Source organism: Pongo abelii, chromosome 1 (genome assembly GCF_028885655.2).
Source record: "Pongo abelii isolate AG06213 chromosome 1, NHGRI_mPonAbe1-v2.0_pri, whole genome shotgun sequence".
Classification (NCBI taxonomy): Eukaryota; Metazoa; Chordata; class Mammalia; order Primates; family Hominidae; genus Pongo; species Pongo abelii.
Window position 1 is genome coordinate 50,871,877 of NC_071985.2, and position 16,098 is coordinate 50,887,974.

The following is a 16,098-nucleotide window of genomic DNA, read 5'->3' on the forward strand; positions in this document are numbered from 1 at the left end:
ATCATGTTGATGAGGAATGTCTGCTGAAATTTAGTGTGATGAAATTAAAGCATAACATTTTGGAGTCAGTCAGACTCTGGTTGAATTTCAACTCAAATATTTACCAATTGTGTGAACAAGGACAAGGTGATTAACTAAACTGAGCCTCCCAGTCCTCACCTATACGGCACACGGCTGAGGCAAATGTGGACTTCTTGTGAGAAATATATTCACAGACTATTTAGTCTAATATCTAGCACATAATAGGCACCAGAGTATATTAAATTAATTCTTAATATAATTTTGTTTGTAGAGGAAAATTCTATGTTATACCTAGTACCAATAGTCACATAATAAATAACTATCCTTGCAAATATTGATAATTTTTTGTTTATATCAGTGACATATGGGCTCACTTCAAAATATTTTTAATAATATTTCTAAAATTTTACCAAGACAAACAAGGAGCTGAATGAAATATATAGGTATTAGAAAAATGCAAATTTTTACTCACATCAATATAGCTGGCATTTATGTAGTTTGACCCTGCATCTCCATTTATCTCAGAGAGTTCAACACGGTTATAATCATCTGTTTAAGGAAAAGAAAAATAAACAAGTGAAATAGTGAATAATCAAGTAGCCTAATATATGGGAATTCAACACTCAATAAATACTCACAAGGAAGAATGTCAACATAACGGTTTTTATTCTGGTTAAAGGGCTTTCGAGCTTCCTTTATAGGAAACTTGCTGAACACCCGCGGGATGCTCTGAAAGAAACAATGATTTCTTGGATCACAGCAGATTCAGGAAAAATAATTTTCCCCTTACCAATGATCGTTTTGAGTAAATGAGATATCCTGTAAAATATTTTCTTCATATTGATAAAAAAATTTGCTTAGAGTAATCGAAATTAAGATCAGGAATTATGTTTAAAAAAACTTTTTTCTTACAAATTAATGATTGACAACTTTCAGAACAAATCTCTTGAGTGGGGACAAATTTAGGATTAGTTGTTGTGTCACTATCAAATTTATTTAAAAACAAATACTTGGATGAGTATCCAGAGTACAACTACAAAATCAGCCAAATACATTTTGTGACACAACTTCATAATACAATAAAGCATTACATTAAAATATTTACTAGCTCTACACTATAATCCCGTCATCCTCTATGAGTCTCTCTTCTGGTTCATAGGTATCTGCTAATAATATCTACTTTGCTTATGTTGCAATATCAAGTGGGATAAATTATAAAGGCAAATGGCAATATAAACACACTTAAAGTGGAATTGTCTTGATGTCGAATTTATCATCATATAACAAAAGCAACACACACCTGAAATTCAGCCAGAAAAAGTCTTCCTTCATCAGCAATCTTCCTCTTATAAGTTTCCAACAAAATATCTGCATGGATTGGCTCCACGTTCATCAGTTGTTTTTCATCATCTGGAAACATATTAAAGATTCAGTACTAGTTATATGTGTCTTTCAGGTGGGCATACACATTTCATTAAATTTACATCGTGTACTCAATCCTTTAGCTTCTTTCCTCCTGGTACACATTTCATCTGAGAAATCTCACTCACATACAAACATTTACCTATAAATCAATGCCTTCAATCTTGTACTTCAGATCTCTTCTGGGCTTTATATTGTTCCCTCTACTAGAATGTTCTTCCCCATTTTCTATGCTTAAGAGAAGGGATCCCAGACCAAACATCACCATTATAAGGACATTCACGTTTGATTATATGCATTTTATAGCAATTACTATACTTATTTACTTATAATACAATATTATTTTTCTTTGCATTGTTTTCATTTTCAACTTGTGAAATACTGTAAACATGCAAATGAAATAAGACAATATGATTAAACACCCTTATACCCATGACTCAGCTTAATTTGATCATCTGTTTACACTAAATGGTGAAACAAGTTGTATTAATTTGTTATGCTTCAAGTATATGAAACACATTATATACTATGTTTGTGAAATAACTTACCAAAGAGTAAAAAGTATACTAACCACAAAAAGCTATAATTGCATATGGAACTTGAAAACCAACAGCTTTAGAAAGGTAAGAGAATTTAAGCTGTCACATATGTAAAATTATGTTTCTCCTACTCTTCCATGTACTACTGATAGTGTTTCTTTCAGTAATCATATTAATTTTACCAATTTATCAGATAAAGAAAGAAGTTATCCATGAGGGTGACCCATTTATCTTATTGCCCATGGAAACTTTCTATACAGTCACAGCTCTCAAACTGGCTATGTGCAAATGTTTCTTTAGGTTGTTGGGAATGCCTGGTATTCATTCATTCTGAACTGAGGGCCACGTTCAGGGTTTCATGGGGTCTGAGTGAGTAAATTCTACTGCGTTCCAAGGTGCAATTAGTATCAATTTTGAGATAAAATATTTCGTTGACACTTTCCAAGTCCACCTTAACTCCTTGAGATGGATTTTCCTTTTCTGCTCAGGTGTTTATTACTGATTGTACTCTACATTCCTCCCTCAGCCTATCAAAATGAATCCTCAGCATACCCTATGTCAGTGTTATTTATTCACTAATATTTATCAAATCCTAGGTACTCACTTTGGTACTGGGCATAAAGCAGTGAAGAAGAAAAAAAGCCTCCACGCTTTCACAAAGCTTACATTCTAGTTAGGGGAGGATAGTCAACGACCAAATGAATAAATATGTAATAAGGGATCAGATAGTGTTACATTCTGCAAAGAAAAATAAAGCCTTTTAAGGAGCTCCAAAGATTCAGCCCTAAAGTTTCTGCATAGAGACCTGGTACCTGCTATTACCAGAGGGAAACACTTCCAAGACAGATTAACACAGACAAAGGAGTTCTGAAATTATTCCTGTCTTAAGCATGAGAAAGCAAGTAAATTTCTTTATTGTAAACAAAGGTTCAATTTCTGTAACGTTGTCCCCTTTTATTGGATCAGAAATCACATTTTTAAAAAATTAAATAATATAAATGTTGAAAAAAAAGATAAACAAATTTGTTTTCTTCTCCCAAGTCAAATTGCTGTTCTTTGTCCAATCCATAAACGTGTCTTTAGTGAGAGCAACCACCATTCCACCCTGGCAGGGACTTGAGGAGACATCCCATCTCCCCATCTCTGTGACTTCCATCCACTCGTCCCTCCACCACTCCCTCATCTGTTTGTCCATTGGTTCCCCACAATCTTAACAGACCAGATTTCTGCCCTTGCACAGTTTTCTATTTTCCATATATCTATAGAACCGTACACATTCAACTCCTAGGGCATGTATCAAATTGCTGTCGTATTTGTTGAGATATCTGCTTTCCTCTATTAGATTCTAAACCCTTTAAGGGCAGAGTCTGTGCCTGTCACTGTAGTACTCTCAGTACCTGGCACAATGCTTGGCGTACACTGGGAACTTCACAGTGCTGAGTGAGTAAAGGAATTTAAGTTTTATCACTGTATCAACAAAAGTCCAAGTTAAATTAAAAATGCCCAATTCTTATTTAAAATGAATGGGGCCGGGTGCAGTGGTTCATGCCTGTAATCCCAGCACTTTGGGAGGCCAAGGTGGGTGGATTACTTGAGGCCAGGAGTTCGAGACCAGCTTGGGCAGCATGGTGGTATCCCATCTCTACTAAAAATACAAAAATTAGCTGGGCCTGGTGATGTGTGTCTGTAATCCCAGATACTTGGGAAGTTGAGGCACATGAGAATTGCTTCAACAGGGAGGCGGAGGCTGCAATAAGCAGAGATTGCACCACCACACTTCAGCCTGGGAGACAGAATGAGACTCTGTCTTAAAATAAATATAAATAAATAAATAAAATAAAATGAATGGATTCAAATGCGGGGGAAGGAATAGTCATCAGCAAAAAATATACATACTTACCCCTTTCAACAAGCTCCTGCTGTTCATCTAAATTGCTGCGAAAATAGAAAAAATAAGTTTCTATATTCTCAAGAAGCACAGAATTCATTTGGTATTTTACTTATATTTAATGAATATATTGAAGGAACAAAGGAAGGAAGTCAGGGACAAGAAAAGGGGAAGAGAGGAAAGGAGAAGAGGAAAGGAGGGAAGGGAGGAAGAACCTTGAGCAGAGGGAGGACAGAAGGATGGGAGAAAGGAGAGTCAGAGAGGAGAGAGGAGGGTGAGGGAGGAAAGAAAACAACGGAGACTTGTCTGCTAAACTCACATAAGTAGCTAAATGATTTTATTTTAAATCTTCTGTTTTTCATAAGATGTGGTTGTTTCTGGCCAAAGAAACACATTAACTTCCCCAGACATCTCCCTCCTTTCTTTTGCTTTTGTCACTCCTAGATCCCTCTGGCCCACTTTGTACTAAAAACCACACACATTCTTTTCACTGGTTATTATTAAACAAGTCCACAACATTATTAGTAAATTTAGACAATAATATTAATGTTTAATTCAAACCAATAAAACCATACTAAAAGTTTCTGATTAAAAGTTGTGTCATGAAGTGGGCTGTATGCTGTCTTCCCTCTAGTTCACGTATTTCACTTAACTGTTTCCATCACTGCCATATGCATATGCATTTGCACCATTACTACTACCATTATTATTTAAAAATTTATAATCAACTCTTACCAGGATCTTTTCTTATGTAGATCATAGATTTTATAGAGAACAACAAGTAGGGCTATTGATGTCACAATAATCAGAAATGTCAGAAATGCTATCAGTGCCTTAGAATTATCTAGAAATGAAAAATAATACATTCAGAGAACGATTGTCAAATAACTTGCTAGACTGGTTGAATAATCACCTCCAAAGTATTTATATTTTAATATTTTTAAATTTATTGTGAGGTTTTAAAAAATAAACATTTTAGGATAAGGTGAAATACAATAAATTTGTAGTTCTGTGATTTTGGCTATATTGTTCAGAACCAATGAAAACATTTTATATTTAAGGAGAGTAAGAATAGAAGAACAATTCTCTTTCTTTTGATTAAATAATGTTCTTTTATAAGACACATTTAAATTTAATTCTCTTTTTTTATCAGACACTTCGTTTTGAAGGGATCAAGGAGGTAATCCAGTTATTATAATTTTTGGAGACAAACTCATATAGTTTAACTTTATATGCAGAAGTGAGTAGCCTCTTAAGGGGATGAGAAAGACTTCTACTTTACAAAGATAAACCCTCTTACCTGTTCATTGAGGTGTAAAATCCATTCACCAAGAGACAAAAATGGTTTCATTCTATAGTTAGGATAAGACTTACCCTGACTTAAATATTCACTAAGTTTAATGTGAAATCCTGCCCTTTCCTAGGGAAAGGGTATAGAAGAGAGGGTGCGTTGGAAATATCTCCAGTATATTCACCTTTTCTTATGTAGTGAATATGCAGCAAAATAATGCGGTGACTTAAGAGCCTCAGCTCCAGAGCCTGACTGCTTAGCTTCCAATCCTAGCTCTACCACTTCTTAGTTGGGAACTTGGCCAGATTCCTTATTATCTTTGTCCCTCCTTTCCCAAAATCCTAAAATGTGGCTAAAGATGTTGATTCACAGTAAACACGTAGCACGGTGGCTGGGAAGTGGTAAGTACTAATTATTCACTATTCACAAAAAAAATTTTTGGCTTTTGGTCATCTGTCAAACTCAGCTCTAGGTACTTAGGATATCTACAAAAAGAAAAACAAGGGTCCTGTCCTCATGGAACTTACTCTCTAGTGAAGAAAAATAGATAATTAATAATAAACAGAAGAAATAAGTAAATGGTCAAGTAGGTTAGAAGATAATAAGGGCTGTGAAGATAAAAAGGAAGACAGTCCGTGGAAATGCTACAGAATATAAGGCAGAGATAATATTAGTTTTCAGGAAATTTGCATTCTCTTTGGGGGAAACAGACACTAGAAAGGTAACTGAACAGACAGGCACAGTGGCTTACCCCTGTAACCCCAGCACTTTGGGAGGCCGAGGCGTGTGGATCACTTGAGGCCAGGAGTTTGAGAGCAGCCTGGCCAACATGGTGAAACCTCATCTCTACCAAATATACAAAAAATTAGCCAGGCATGGTGTGTGTCTGTAATGCCAACTACTTGGGAGGCTAAGAGATGAGAATCACTTGAACTGAGGAGGCAGAGGTTGCAGTGAGCCAAGATTGCACCACTGCACTCCAACCTGGACGACAGAGCAAGACTCTGTCAAGAGAAAAAAAAAAAAGAAAAGAAAAAGAAGAAGAAAAGAAAAAAGAAAGGTAGGTGAACAAATGAAATAATTATGTATTTTTTCATACACTCTGAAAAAATAAGTAAGGTGATAAGGAAGTAGAGGGGATGTATTTTCTGTATGGCGAGTGGAGGCCTTGAGCATGAGACAGTTTTTCTACAACTGGAAAGATGGAAATGACTCTACTAAGCAAACAGCTTCCAGAAACAGTTCATCTCATGATCAAAATTTCTGTAACTGGAAACTCATACAAATAGGAATATTGAAAGTAATTTCAGATACAGACTGTAAGACCTGAGCTTGAATTCAGGCTCTGTCATTTCTTTGACTCATAGGGCAAATAGATTAAATTATCCAAACTTGAGTTTCCTCATATAAAAAATAGAAATAATTTTATCTCCTTTAAAGGGGTATTTATACTGCCGGCATATATAAAGATGGATGGGATAGATGAATGTGAATTTATAGGTGGATTGCAGTGAACATTTTTAGGGAAGAAGTTCTTATTGCAATAGGCTCCTAAAATGACCCAAAGTGTTCCTTGTCTTATTGCTATCTGAAATTCCTTTCACTGAAATTGTCAATCCATACCAGTGATTACTAGTATACATATATCAATCAGCATGATTGTTTCCAGATTTTGTGAATAAAAACCTCATCAGAGGCAACATCTAACTTCTAGAATACTCTGAAGTGAGATTTTGCAAGAAACTGCAAATGACTATAAGTTAGCATTCCAATCCATAATAATTAGACAAAGTTCTACAAAAATATTAAGCAGCATCAGACTTTTCCGAACAAACTCAATAATAAAATAGCCAAGTCTTCAGATACAGCTTGCATTCTAAGCACACATGTGTTTCCCCCTTCTTTCCAGGAACTCTGCTAATATTAAAAAACTGAAAATGCCATAGATTTATAACGACAGAGAAAACGAGAGAAGGGAAATTAGAAGTAGAGCAGTTTCAACAAGTTGTAGAAGGTAGAAAACAAAAGAAAGGAGGCCACAGCCTAAATCAAAGGAATAGATTCCATTTACTCAGAATGCCTGAGTCTCAGGTTTGAAAGTGACACATGCAGTAAATGTGAATCATGGGTCAGAACATGGAAGTCAAATGTCTATTTACAAAAACAATAACAACAACAACAACAACAATAACAAAAAATATCTTCTTAAAAAATTCTACCAGGGAGGAGAAGACAGAAGGAAAATTAAATGAAAGCAGTGAGAGACTCAGAATAAAGTCAGGCTCAGTACAGGGAAGGGATGAGGCACAGGACTAAAATTAGGAGGACAATGTAATTGTCCACATGTGCAGTAGTTGGACACCTATCTTCCTGTCCTACTGTGAGAAGAACCACTTTTTCATACTTTACCATATGACAAGGAGTGGGGTAATTCTGGAGATTAATCTCTGGAGATTAATTAGTTTTTGGTGATAATGAATGATATCAGAAAAAAATAAATCAGCAATATCATAGGAAATCTCCTCAGTCACCAAGATCTTCTAAGGACCACAGAACATCTAATCAACCTTTCCTGTTGTCTCACTGAGACTATGACTAGACTACCAATAAGAACCAAGCTCTTAAGGAAACCATCAACACCAAAGGGAAATGCCAAAATAATAAGTCAACTTATGAGTTTTATAACTAATAGACTCAACAAAAGACTATGGGACAAAAATGGAGCAAAGAATTCTCTGATATATAAATATTCAGGTTACAAAGGTCAATAGCATCCAGAAAAAATGAATGAAAAAGATTCAGGGCCAGGCGCAGTGGATCACACCTGTAATCCCAGCATTTTGGGAGGCCAAGGCAGGTGGATCATTTGAGATCAAGAGTTCAAGACTAGCCTGACCAACATGGTGAAATCCCTTCTCCACTAAAAATACAAAAATTAGCCAGGTGTGGTGGTGCATGCCTGTAATCCCAGCTACTCAGGAAGCTGAAGCAGGAGAATCACTTGAACCCAGGAGGCAGAAGTTGCAGTGAGCCGAGATTATGCCTCTACACTCAAGCCTGGGCAACAAGAGCAAAACTCCCTCTAAAAACAAAAACAAAACAAAACAAAACAAACAAACAAAAAATTCAGGTAAGACCAAGAATAAAGAGACAAACCTAATATTTCCAGGGGAGGAAAACTTGGGAACAGACCAAAAAAAAAAAAAAAAAAAAAAAGAGAAAGAATCAGGATGGAATTAGAAAGTAAAATTGGATTCAGGAAAATAAGATAGAAATAATTTTTAAATTCTGAAATTTTTAACTTAGAATTTTATACCTAGTTGATATACTGAACAAGTGCCAGAGTAGAATAAAAATATTTTTTTGTATGGGAGAATTAGAATTTTTTTTCTTACACTAGAGAACATATATCAGCGAAATCAGAGGGGAAAAAAATAACTATGTGTGATACAGCAAATCTAAACCAGAAAACTGATGGGGGAATATTTCAAGATGGCATGTGAGAGTCCAGATCAGAGCAAGAAGAAAGGGTCCCCAGGAGTTCAATTGACAATGATGTCAAAATACTGGTGGTGGAATGCTATGCCAGGGAAACCCAACAACACATCCCTAGTAGCTGTACCCTAGCAATTCACAGCCCAAGTCCTTTCCTGGAATAGATATCACTATTTTAAAAGAAACTATATTATTTATCTCTTAGGATAATGATATTGTGAGCAGAGAGTGAATACAATGTCGTCTCCTTTGTGGAAAAAGGATGAGGGCTAATTTTTTGGCTCCATTGACCTGGAAACATGATAAAAGTGGAAAATTAGCTGGTTACCAGACAACATTGCTAATGGCAAAATGACCCTTGATTGCTAAACTACACCTGAACAGGGAGTGCTATATGTGACCTCTACTGTACTCATGGGAAGTACCAGCTTTGGGTTTCCCTGAGTGCAGTGCCCGCTCATAACTGAGCACACCCCTGTTGGCGTGTCTGGAAGCTATGCCCATGGAAATAATATAAGAGATACTGATTCCTTTTGGAATGCAGCTCCTACACCTACACATGTGGTCTCATTCTCTCATGTCTCAGTTGTCTTTGAGAGTGTCATAAGAAAAGTAGCTGGATTGCTGTGTGCACTGCTGCAAGGATTCCCGCTGCAAGGATTCCCACTGCCAGGCTCCCTTGCTAGCATGCTGTGTTTTCTGTTCTGTGTCTTTCCAAGTGAAATGTTTCAGATCTGGCCTATTAAGATGTGAGTGTGAATGTTCAGCTGAGTCTATGACTGCTATAAATTATTTACAATTTAATAGGAAAGAGTCAACGCAGTCATTTTTATTATAAAGATATTATAAAAGAAAAAGGTAATGTGGAAATAAAATCAAAGCTATTTTGCTGGATTTTTTCGACATTTAACACAAGGAGTTTTTATTTCATAAATCTGAGCAGAAAGAACTAAAACTCTGCAGAGGGCTTAGTAAAGCAGTTTGGAAAATAAGCTGTTTTTATATTTTCTCTTTTGACTTTGCATTCATATCAGTGATCGTGCACATGCATATGTGCATATGTAACGTGTATAAGAGAGGAAGAACTAGAAGTGGCAAAGATAGACAGACCTAGAAGTTGCTGACAACAAAGTACATACAGGCTTAAATAATTCTATTTACAATGTTAACCGGTAGAGAAAGCCCAAAATAGAGTACTAGGTCTCCTTCCTCCACAGGCTCAGATCAATTAGTAATGTTAGTAACTCTAGAAAGAGTAGTATACAATATTGCTTATATATATATATGAAGGAAACTGTAAGGAGATGCAAAAATAGAAATGGTTAAAAGTGGTTGCCTGGCAAACAGAATCGTGGGTGGGGAATGTAACATGCAGCTGTTATTTTCATTATTATAATGAAATTTAATTCTAAGTAATTTTAATTCTAAGTAATTCTAAGAAATTTAATTCATGTAATTTTTCATGTACACCTTTACTTGAAGAAAATATTTTAAATATCAGTGATAAATATTTACATAACTATATTGTTATTAGGGAGTGCTTATCTTCGCTTCCATTAGGTAAATCAAGACAGACTTGTATCTAAGGCCCACTTCTGCTAAGCATATGCTTAAGAGACAGAATAAAATAGATAATCTAAAATAGTACACAAAAAATGTTACTAACATGATGATATTTCATAAACATAATTTAATAGTTTGGGTACATAAATCCTCTTATGAGTTCAACAAACCTTTAATAATTGAATCTCCTAACTTGAATTTAAGATATTATATTTAAATATATTTACCTATATATATATATATATATGGTTTTACTGACAATTAAAAATATTTTATTTATGGAAGAGATATAATTTAATCATTTAACAATCAAATGTGATTATAAGTGTAAAATAATATAGCTTTATAAGCATTAATTATATCTTAATATATATAATAAATAGCCCAGTGATAACTTACAAGATGTTGATTTATGTAAAATAAGTGGTTCTCCAGGATATTTTCCATTGTGAAAATAGGCCTGAATTTCAGTAACAAAGAGTAAAATAATTAGTTTTCTAATGTGAATTTATATATCATAATGTAAAAAATTTATATTATCTTTCATACTGTGCTGTTTATTTACATTAAAAGTATGCTGATTTGCTTTAAACTTCAAGGTTATGTCGGTATGTTGTCAAATATATTTGAAAAGACAATCAAAAAGATATCTTATCTCACTTAGCAATAATAATATTTATAGTTATTAAACAATTATTAAATAATTATTTAAAACAATGAAACTGGATGAAGAAATGAAATCTGATACATAAAAATATTCATAAAGTTAAAATTCCCTATTAATAGGCTAATATTTAATTACAAAAGAAATTCAACCATAAGCTGTTTACTAGAATTATGCATAAAATGCACATACATTTTTGAAGGGCAAATGGATATATAGTAAAATTTACTATATAGGCAGAATGCATAAACACCTGTGTCTCATAAAATGTAATACAAATAAAGTGAAAACAATTTACATATACAGGGAAAATGAAAAGAGCAAAAGAGCAGTAAGAATCTTTGACCAAAAAAATTTAAGTAAAATATATTTGAATAATATCATTAAAAGAGAATAATCATAAATATAATAAATCTGACAAATATATATCTAAGCTTTTATCCTATGGAGAATATATAATTTACCCAATATTCACAGAATATTCATAAATATCACACGTAGAGCTGTAAAAATTATTCTACAAATCCTAAAAGGCAGAAATTGTAAAAGCCAATTAACTTTGATAAGCTAATAATTAGTAGCAATAAGAAATTAAAGCACCAAAAATGTAGAAAAACTCTCGTAAATAATGGATATATTAAAAACTCTTCCAAATTATAACTACAGACTCATTAGAAATCATCAATAATCAAAATGTTTTCCTTTAAGAATCATTGGTTACATTTCATGTGAAGACCTTCAGAAATTAGTGAAAAACGATATAGACATGGGTTACAGTCAAAATTTTATCAAAGTACAATCCATAGCCTTTTTTTTCTTTTAGTTTATAAAAATGAAAAAAAAAATACAAGGAAGAAAACACTTTTAATCCAAAAGCCACCTGAAGAGCATCAAAATAAATCTATGGAAAAGAAAAGTAATAATAATAAATCAACTTCATTAATTTATTAACCAGAGATCACAATGGTGAAAAAGCTGAAATGACTGCCCTCTCATGAAGGAGTGAACACAAAACATGATAGTGGAGACAGAAATAAGCATAAAAAGAAGGTATGGCAAGTATAATAAAGAAAACAAAAACCATCTTTTGAAGATTCGGGGAAGAGAATTCGAAACTGAATAATTATTTCCTACTTTGAACATTAAGGTTGTATTTTAATATGATGTACACCTATATTTTTCCAGAGTAACTTGTAAGATTTGAAGAGTGGGAGAGGCATATTCTAGGACGTGGGAAGAGCATGGAGGGATGTGGCTAAAAAGAGTAACACCTAGGTGCCTCTGAGAAATTATAGAGAAACCAGTGCACCTGGAGCTTAATGGGCACTGAAGAAGTAGTGGGAAATGAAGTATAATATGCAATGATGTGACAATAACAAAATATTTCTTTTAGGTTGACTATTCTTTGAAAAAATATATATGGCACACTCACTCAAAAAGAGTAAAATACCTGCAAAGACTAATCCTATTGAAAGAAGGTATAACTGAGTCTTAAAGAATTTCTGTGCATGAAAGGAATGAAGACAAATTTTTCAGGAGCAAATCACTCCTATACTATTTAAAGTTATATAATACAGGCCTGGCACAGTGGCTCACGCCTGTAATCCCAGCACTTTGGGAGGTAAGGTGGGCAGATCACTTGAGATCAGGAGTTCTAGGCCAGCCTGGCCAACATGGTGAACCCCCATCTCTACTAAAAATACAAAAATTAGCCAGGCATGGTGGTGCATGCCTGTAATCCCAGCTTCTTGGGAGGCTGAGGCAGGAGAATCCCTTGAACCTGGGAGGCGGAGGTTGCACTGAGCCGAGATCACGCCACTTCACTCCAGCCTGGGTGACAAAGCGAGACTCTTTCTCAAAAAAAATAAATAAATTTTTTTTAAAAAGTTATATGATATAGAAAAACAGGAACATATAAGCAATGTGTTTTATCAGATCAGTGTAACCTTTATACCAAATTTAATAAGAATGATGTCATCCAACGCCTATGCCAACACCATCTCTACTCACTGAATGATCTCCTTTTTGAATATCTACTAATAAAGACAATAATAGGCTGTTGATTTCAATAATACTCTGAGAGAATAACACACAATGACAGAGCAGGGATTTTTCTCTTAGAATGTGACAATGGTTTTGCATCATATAAACTAATCACACCAGGGCATCACAACTATGGCATCATCTATCATAATGCCCTAAAAATCAATAAAATCCAACCTACTTTTCCAGTTCAAAAACAAAATCAAAAAGTTTATAAATACGAAAACACTTCTTTAACTGATAAAGAATATGGGCCGGGCACTGTGGCTCACGCCTGTAATCCCAACAATTTGAGAGGCCGAGGCAGGCGGATTACTTGAGGTCAGGAGTTCCAGACCAGCCTGGCCAACATGGTGAAAACCCATCTCTACTGAAAATACAAAAATTTGCCAGGTGTGGTGGCAGGTGCCTGTAATCCCAGCTACTCGGGAGGCTGAGGCAGGAGAATCACTTGAACCCGGGAGGCGGAGGTTGCAGTGAGCCGAGATCATGCCACCACACTCCAGCCTGGGTGACAGAGCAAGACTCCATCTCAAAACAAAAAACAACAACAAAACAAACAAACAAAACAAAACAAAAAAAGAATATGAAGCCGTTTGTCAACATCATATTAAAAAGTTAACTATGGAAATTTCTATTTAACAGGAATAAAAGTGACAGATACATTTGTTTAAAAATAAAAAGGGGAATTATGTAAGACAAAGTGCTGCGAAGAAAACTAAAAGGCAAATTATAAACTGATAACATTTTTACGCATGTGACAAAGAGTTTAATATTATTAATATTCAAGGCATTTCTCCAGAGAAAACTGGATAAAAGAGGTAAAGAATAACACAAAGAACAATAAGTAAAGAAACTTCACTAAAATAAAGATATCAATACCATATTTCAACCTCCAAATAAAGAAAAAGAAAGGCATATTCGGTGTTGGTGAGCCTCTCAAGAAGCAGTCATTTCATACACTGATACACAAGGGCAATTTGGTAAATTTTATAGAAAAAAATAGTTACATATCCAAAAAACCTCAAAATACATTTTGACACAATAAATGCATTTTTAGGAATTTATGAAACATAAATTATTAAAGACATTCAAAAATTTTGCTTTACCAATAAGTGTGTTATCGGAATGTTGTTTATATTAGAGACCAACATAGTTATAGTTAATAGAATGTGATAAAACCATACATAGAATATTATACAGGCATTAAAAACTACATAGTAGTTAAATATTTAACATAGAAAAGTGTGCAAGATATAGTGATATATTAAAAATACAGTTTTAAAACTGTATTTTGAAAACTGTGCACTCAGAATGTTGATAATACATGTGTTAAATGCATATAAATGTGTATAATATATTATGAAATTATATGTACAAAATACGATCAGTAGACAGTGAGATAATGAGTGTTTTAAATTCTGTATGCTCACTAGTATTTTCTAGTGTTTATTTCAAATATTTTCTAACCTCAAGGTACCTGTGAAATTTTGCAATTGAAAAATTCCACATTAATAGAGATAAAAAGCCAAAGTAAAGAAAAGGTAGATTTGGTAAAGTAATAATCTGTTGTGCATAAAGTGTTGTGCTTCTTAACACAGAAGCAATAATTTAGCTATAATTAAGTCATATTGAAGTTCTAAAATATTCCAATGAAACATTTGCTTTAAACCACTGACTTTAGCTATAGGAATAAAAATTTTAGAGTCAAATATTTGAGACTTTTTAAGTGTGATTCCACTACACATCAGAGCTTCTCAATCTCATGTGAGCAGTGGTCTTAAAGTTATTTAAGTACTATGAATCAATCATTATAATGTATGTTGGTACTATAGTAATGTAGAGAGCATACTTTTACCTTAAAAGTGTAGTTTGTTAAATATTGAAGATCTTTTACACGGAAATCGCAATTCTTATGTGACTCATTTCTAACTAGAGTATTTCCAGCTTCAACTTCCAAATAGTAACGTTCATTGGGGCCATTACGGTCCCTGGGAGGCCCACACTTGACATGCATACTATTATCTGATGTCATGGAGATAGTCATTTTCTGGACCTGGCTTGCAGCTACCAAAATGAAGAAAGATTTGTTATTAATAATTTAATAGATGCATATGTAAATTACTTGACAATACTTGGATATAGTATAAAGTATTTTAAGTGTTAGCTTGGGGATTATAAATGAGGAAGTTATGATAGTACATAAATTATAAAACAATATCAAAACCCTGAAAAATAAATCACTCATTTATTCAGTAAGTATTAGCATATAGGTTGTACATGAAGCCATGAGAGTTACTGCAATCCCTGAAGGAGAGTGCGTAGAATTAGAGAATAGAGAAAAAGGGAGGGGAGTGGGAAAGAGGGGAAGTTTGGGGAGAGGAGAGGAAAAATGTTGATTGGGAAACCTCCAAGGCCTATTACACAATCCAGACCGTCCTTTCCTGGAGTGCTAATGTTATCCTGGTAAACACCTAGATGGGTTATTCAGGAACAAAAACAAATTGTCTTCTTTTTCTGTGATACAGAAACTCAGGAAAACAACAAAAGCATAGAGCTCCAGGACTGGAACTTTTCAAACCAAAACCTAAATGACCTTAAAAGTGTCTTACATTCAGCCCCAAATAGCACAATATTTCTTCACAAGTCTAGTGCCCGTTAGGGTCTCTGGAGCTATAGATGCTGCCTTAAAACAGGGCATTTCTTCTTCCCTGTCCTCGATGGAGGTTATCATGTGTCCCAGAAGCAGATCTAACTTTGGGCCTGGAAACTATGGAGAGATTATACTAGTGGCAAGAGCCAAATGCCATTGAAAGGAAATCTTAAATGGATAATGTGACATAAAATAAAATAGTAAGTAGTTGAGGGTAATGAAGAGAAGAAAATGCTAATAAAATATTACATTTTATGAAATGTTTTATCAGGTGAACAGAGGTTAGTAGGCTAATGCTTTATGAGACATTGTTAGGTTTCTGATTACAATTAATATTTCCAGATAGTAAAGACAACAGCAAACAGTGAATGTTTTAATCTAAGTTGGTTAAGTACTTAACTGCATGAAATTGCACAAACTGATGCCAATTAAGATGCTTTTATGCTTTGTCCTTAAAATTCTATGACTATATCTGAAGAAGAGAGAGAAACCGGGATAACGGCTTTTAAACTTTTAGAT

At 34.2% G+C, this 16,098-nt stretch overlaps 1 protein-coding gene across 6 annotated transcripts in view; it reads right to left on the reverse strand.

Annotated features, from left to right (window-relative positions):
• Positions 1-16,098, reverse strand: part of PTPRC (protein tyrosine phosphatase receptor type C) — a 119,496-nt gene that overhangs the window by 24,138 nt on the left and 79,260 nt on the right. For all 6 annotated transcript variants that reach the window (XM_024256467.3, XM_063726037.1, XM_054523657.2 and 3 more), the window contains 7 exons: positions 14,785-14,993; positions 10,619-10,679; positions 4,606-4,714; positions 3,883-3,917; positions 1,322-1,431; positions 660-750; positions 494-570 (listed from right to left, as the gene is read on the reverse strand). In XM_024256467.3, the coding sequence (XP_024112235.1) occupies positions 494-570; positions 660-750; positions 1,322-1,431; positions 3,883-3,917; positions 4,606-4,714; positions 10,619-10,679; positions 14,785-14,993 (692 nt within the window). The remainder of the gene's footprint in view (positions 1-493; positions 571-659; positions 751-1,321; positions 1,432-3,882; positions 3,918-4,605; positions 4,715-10,618; positions 10,680-14,784; positions 14,994-16,098) is intronic.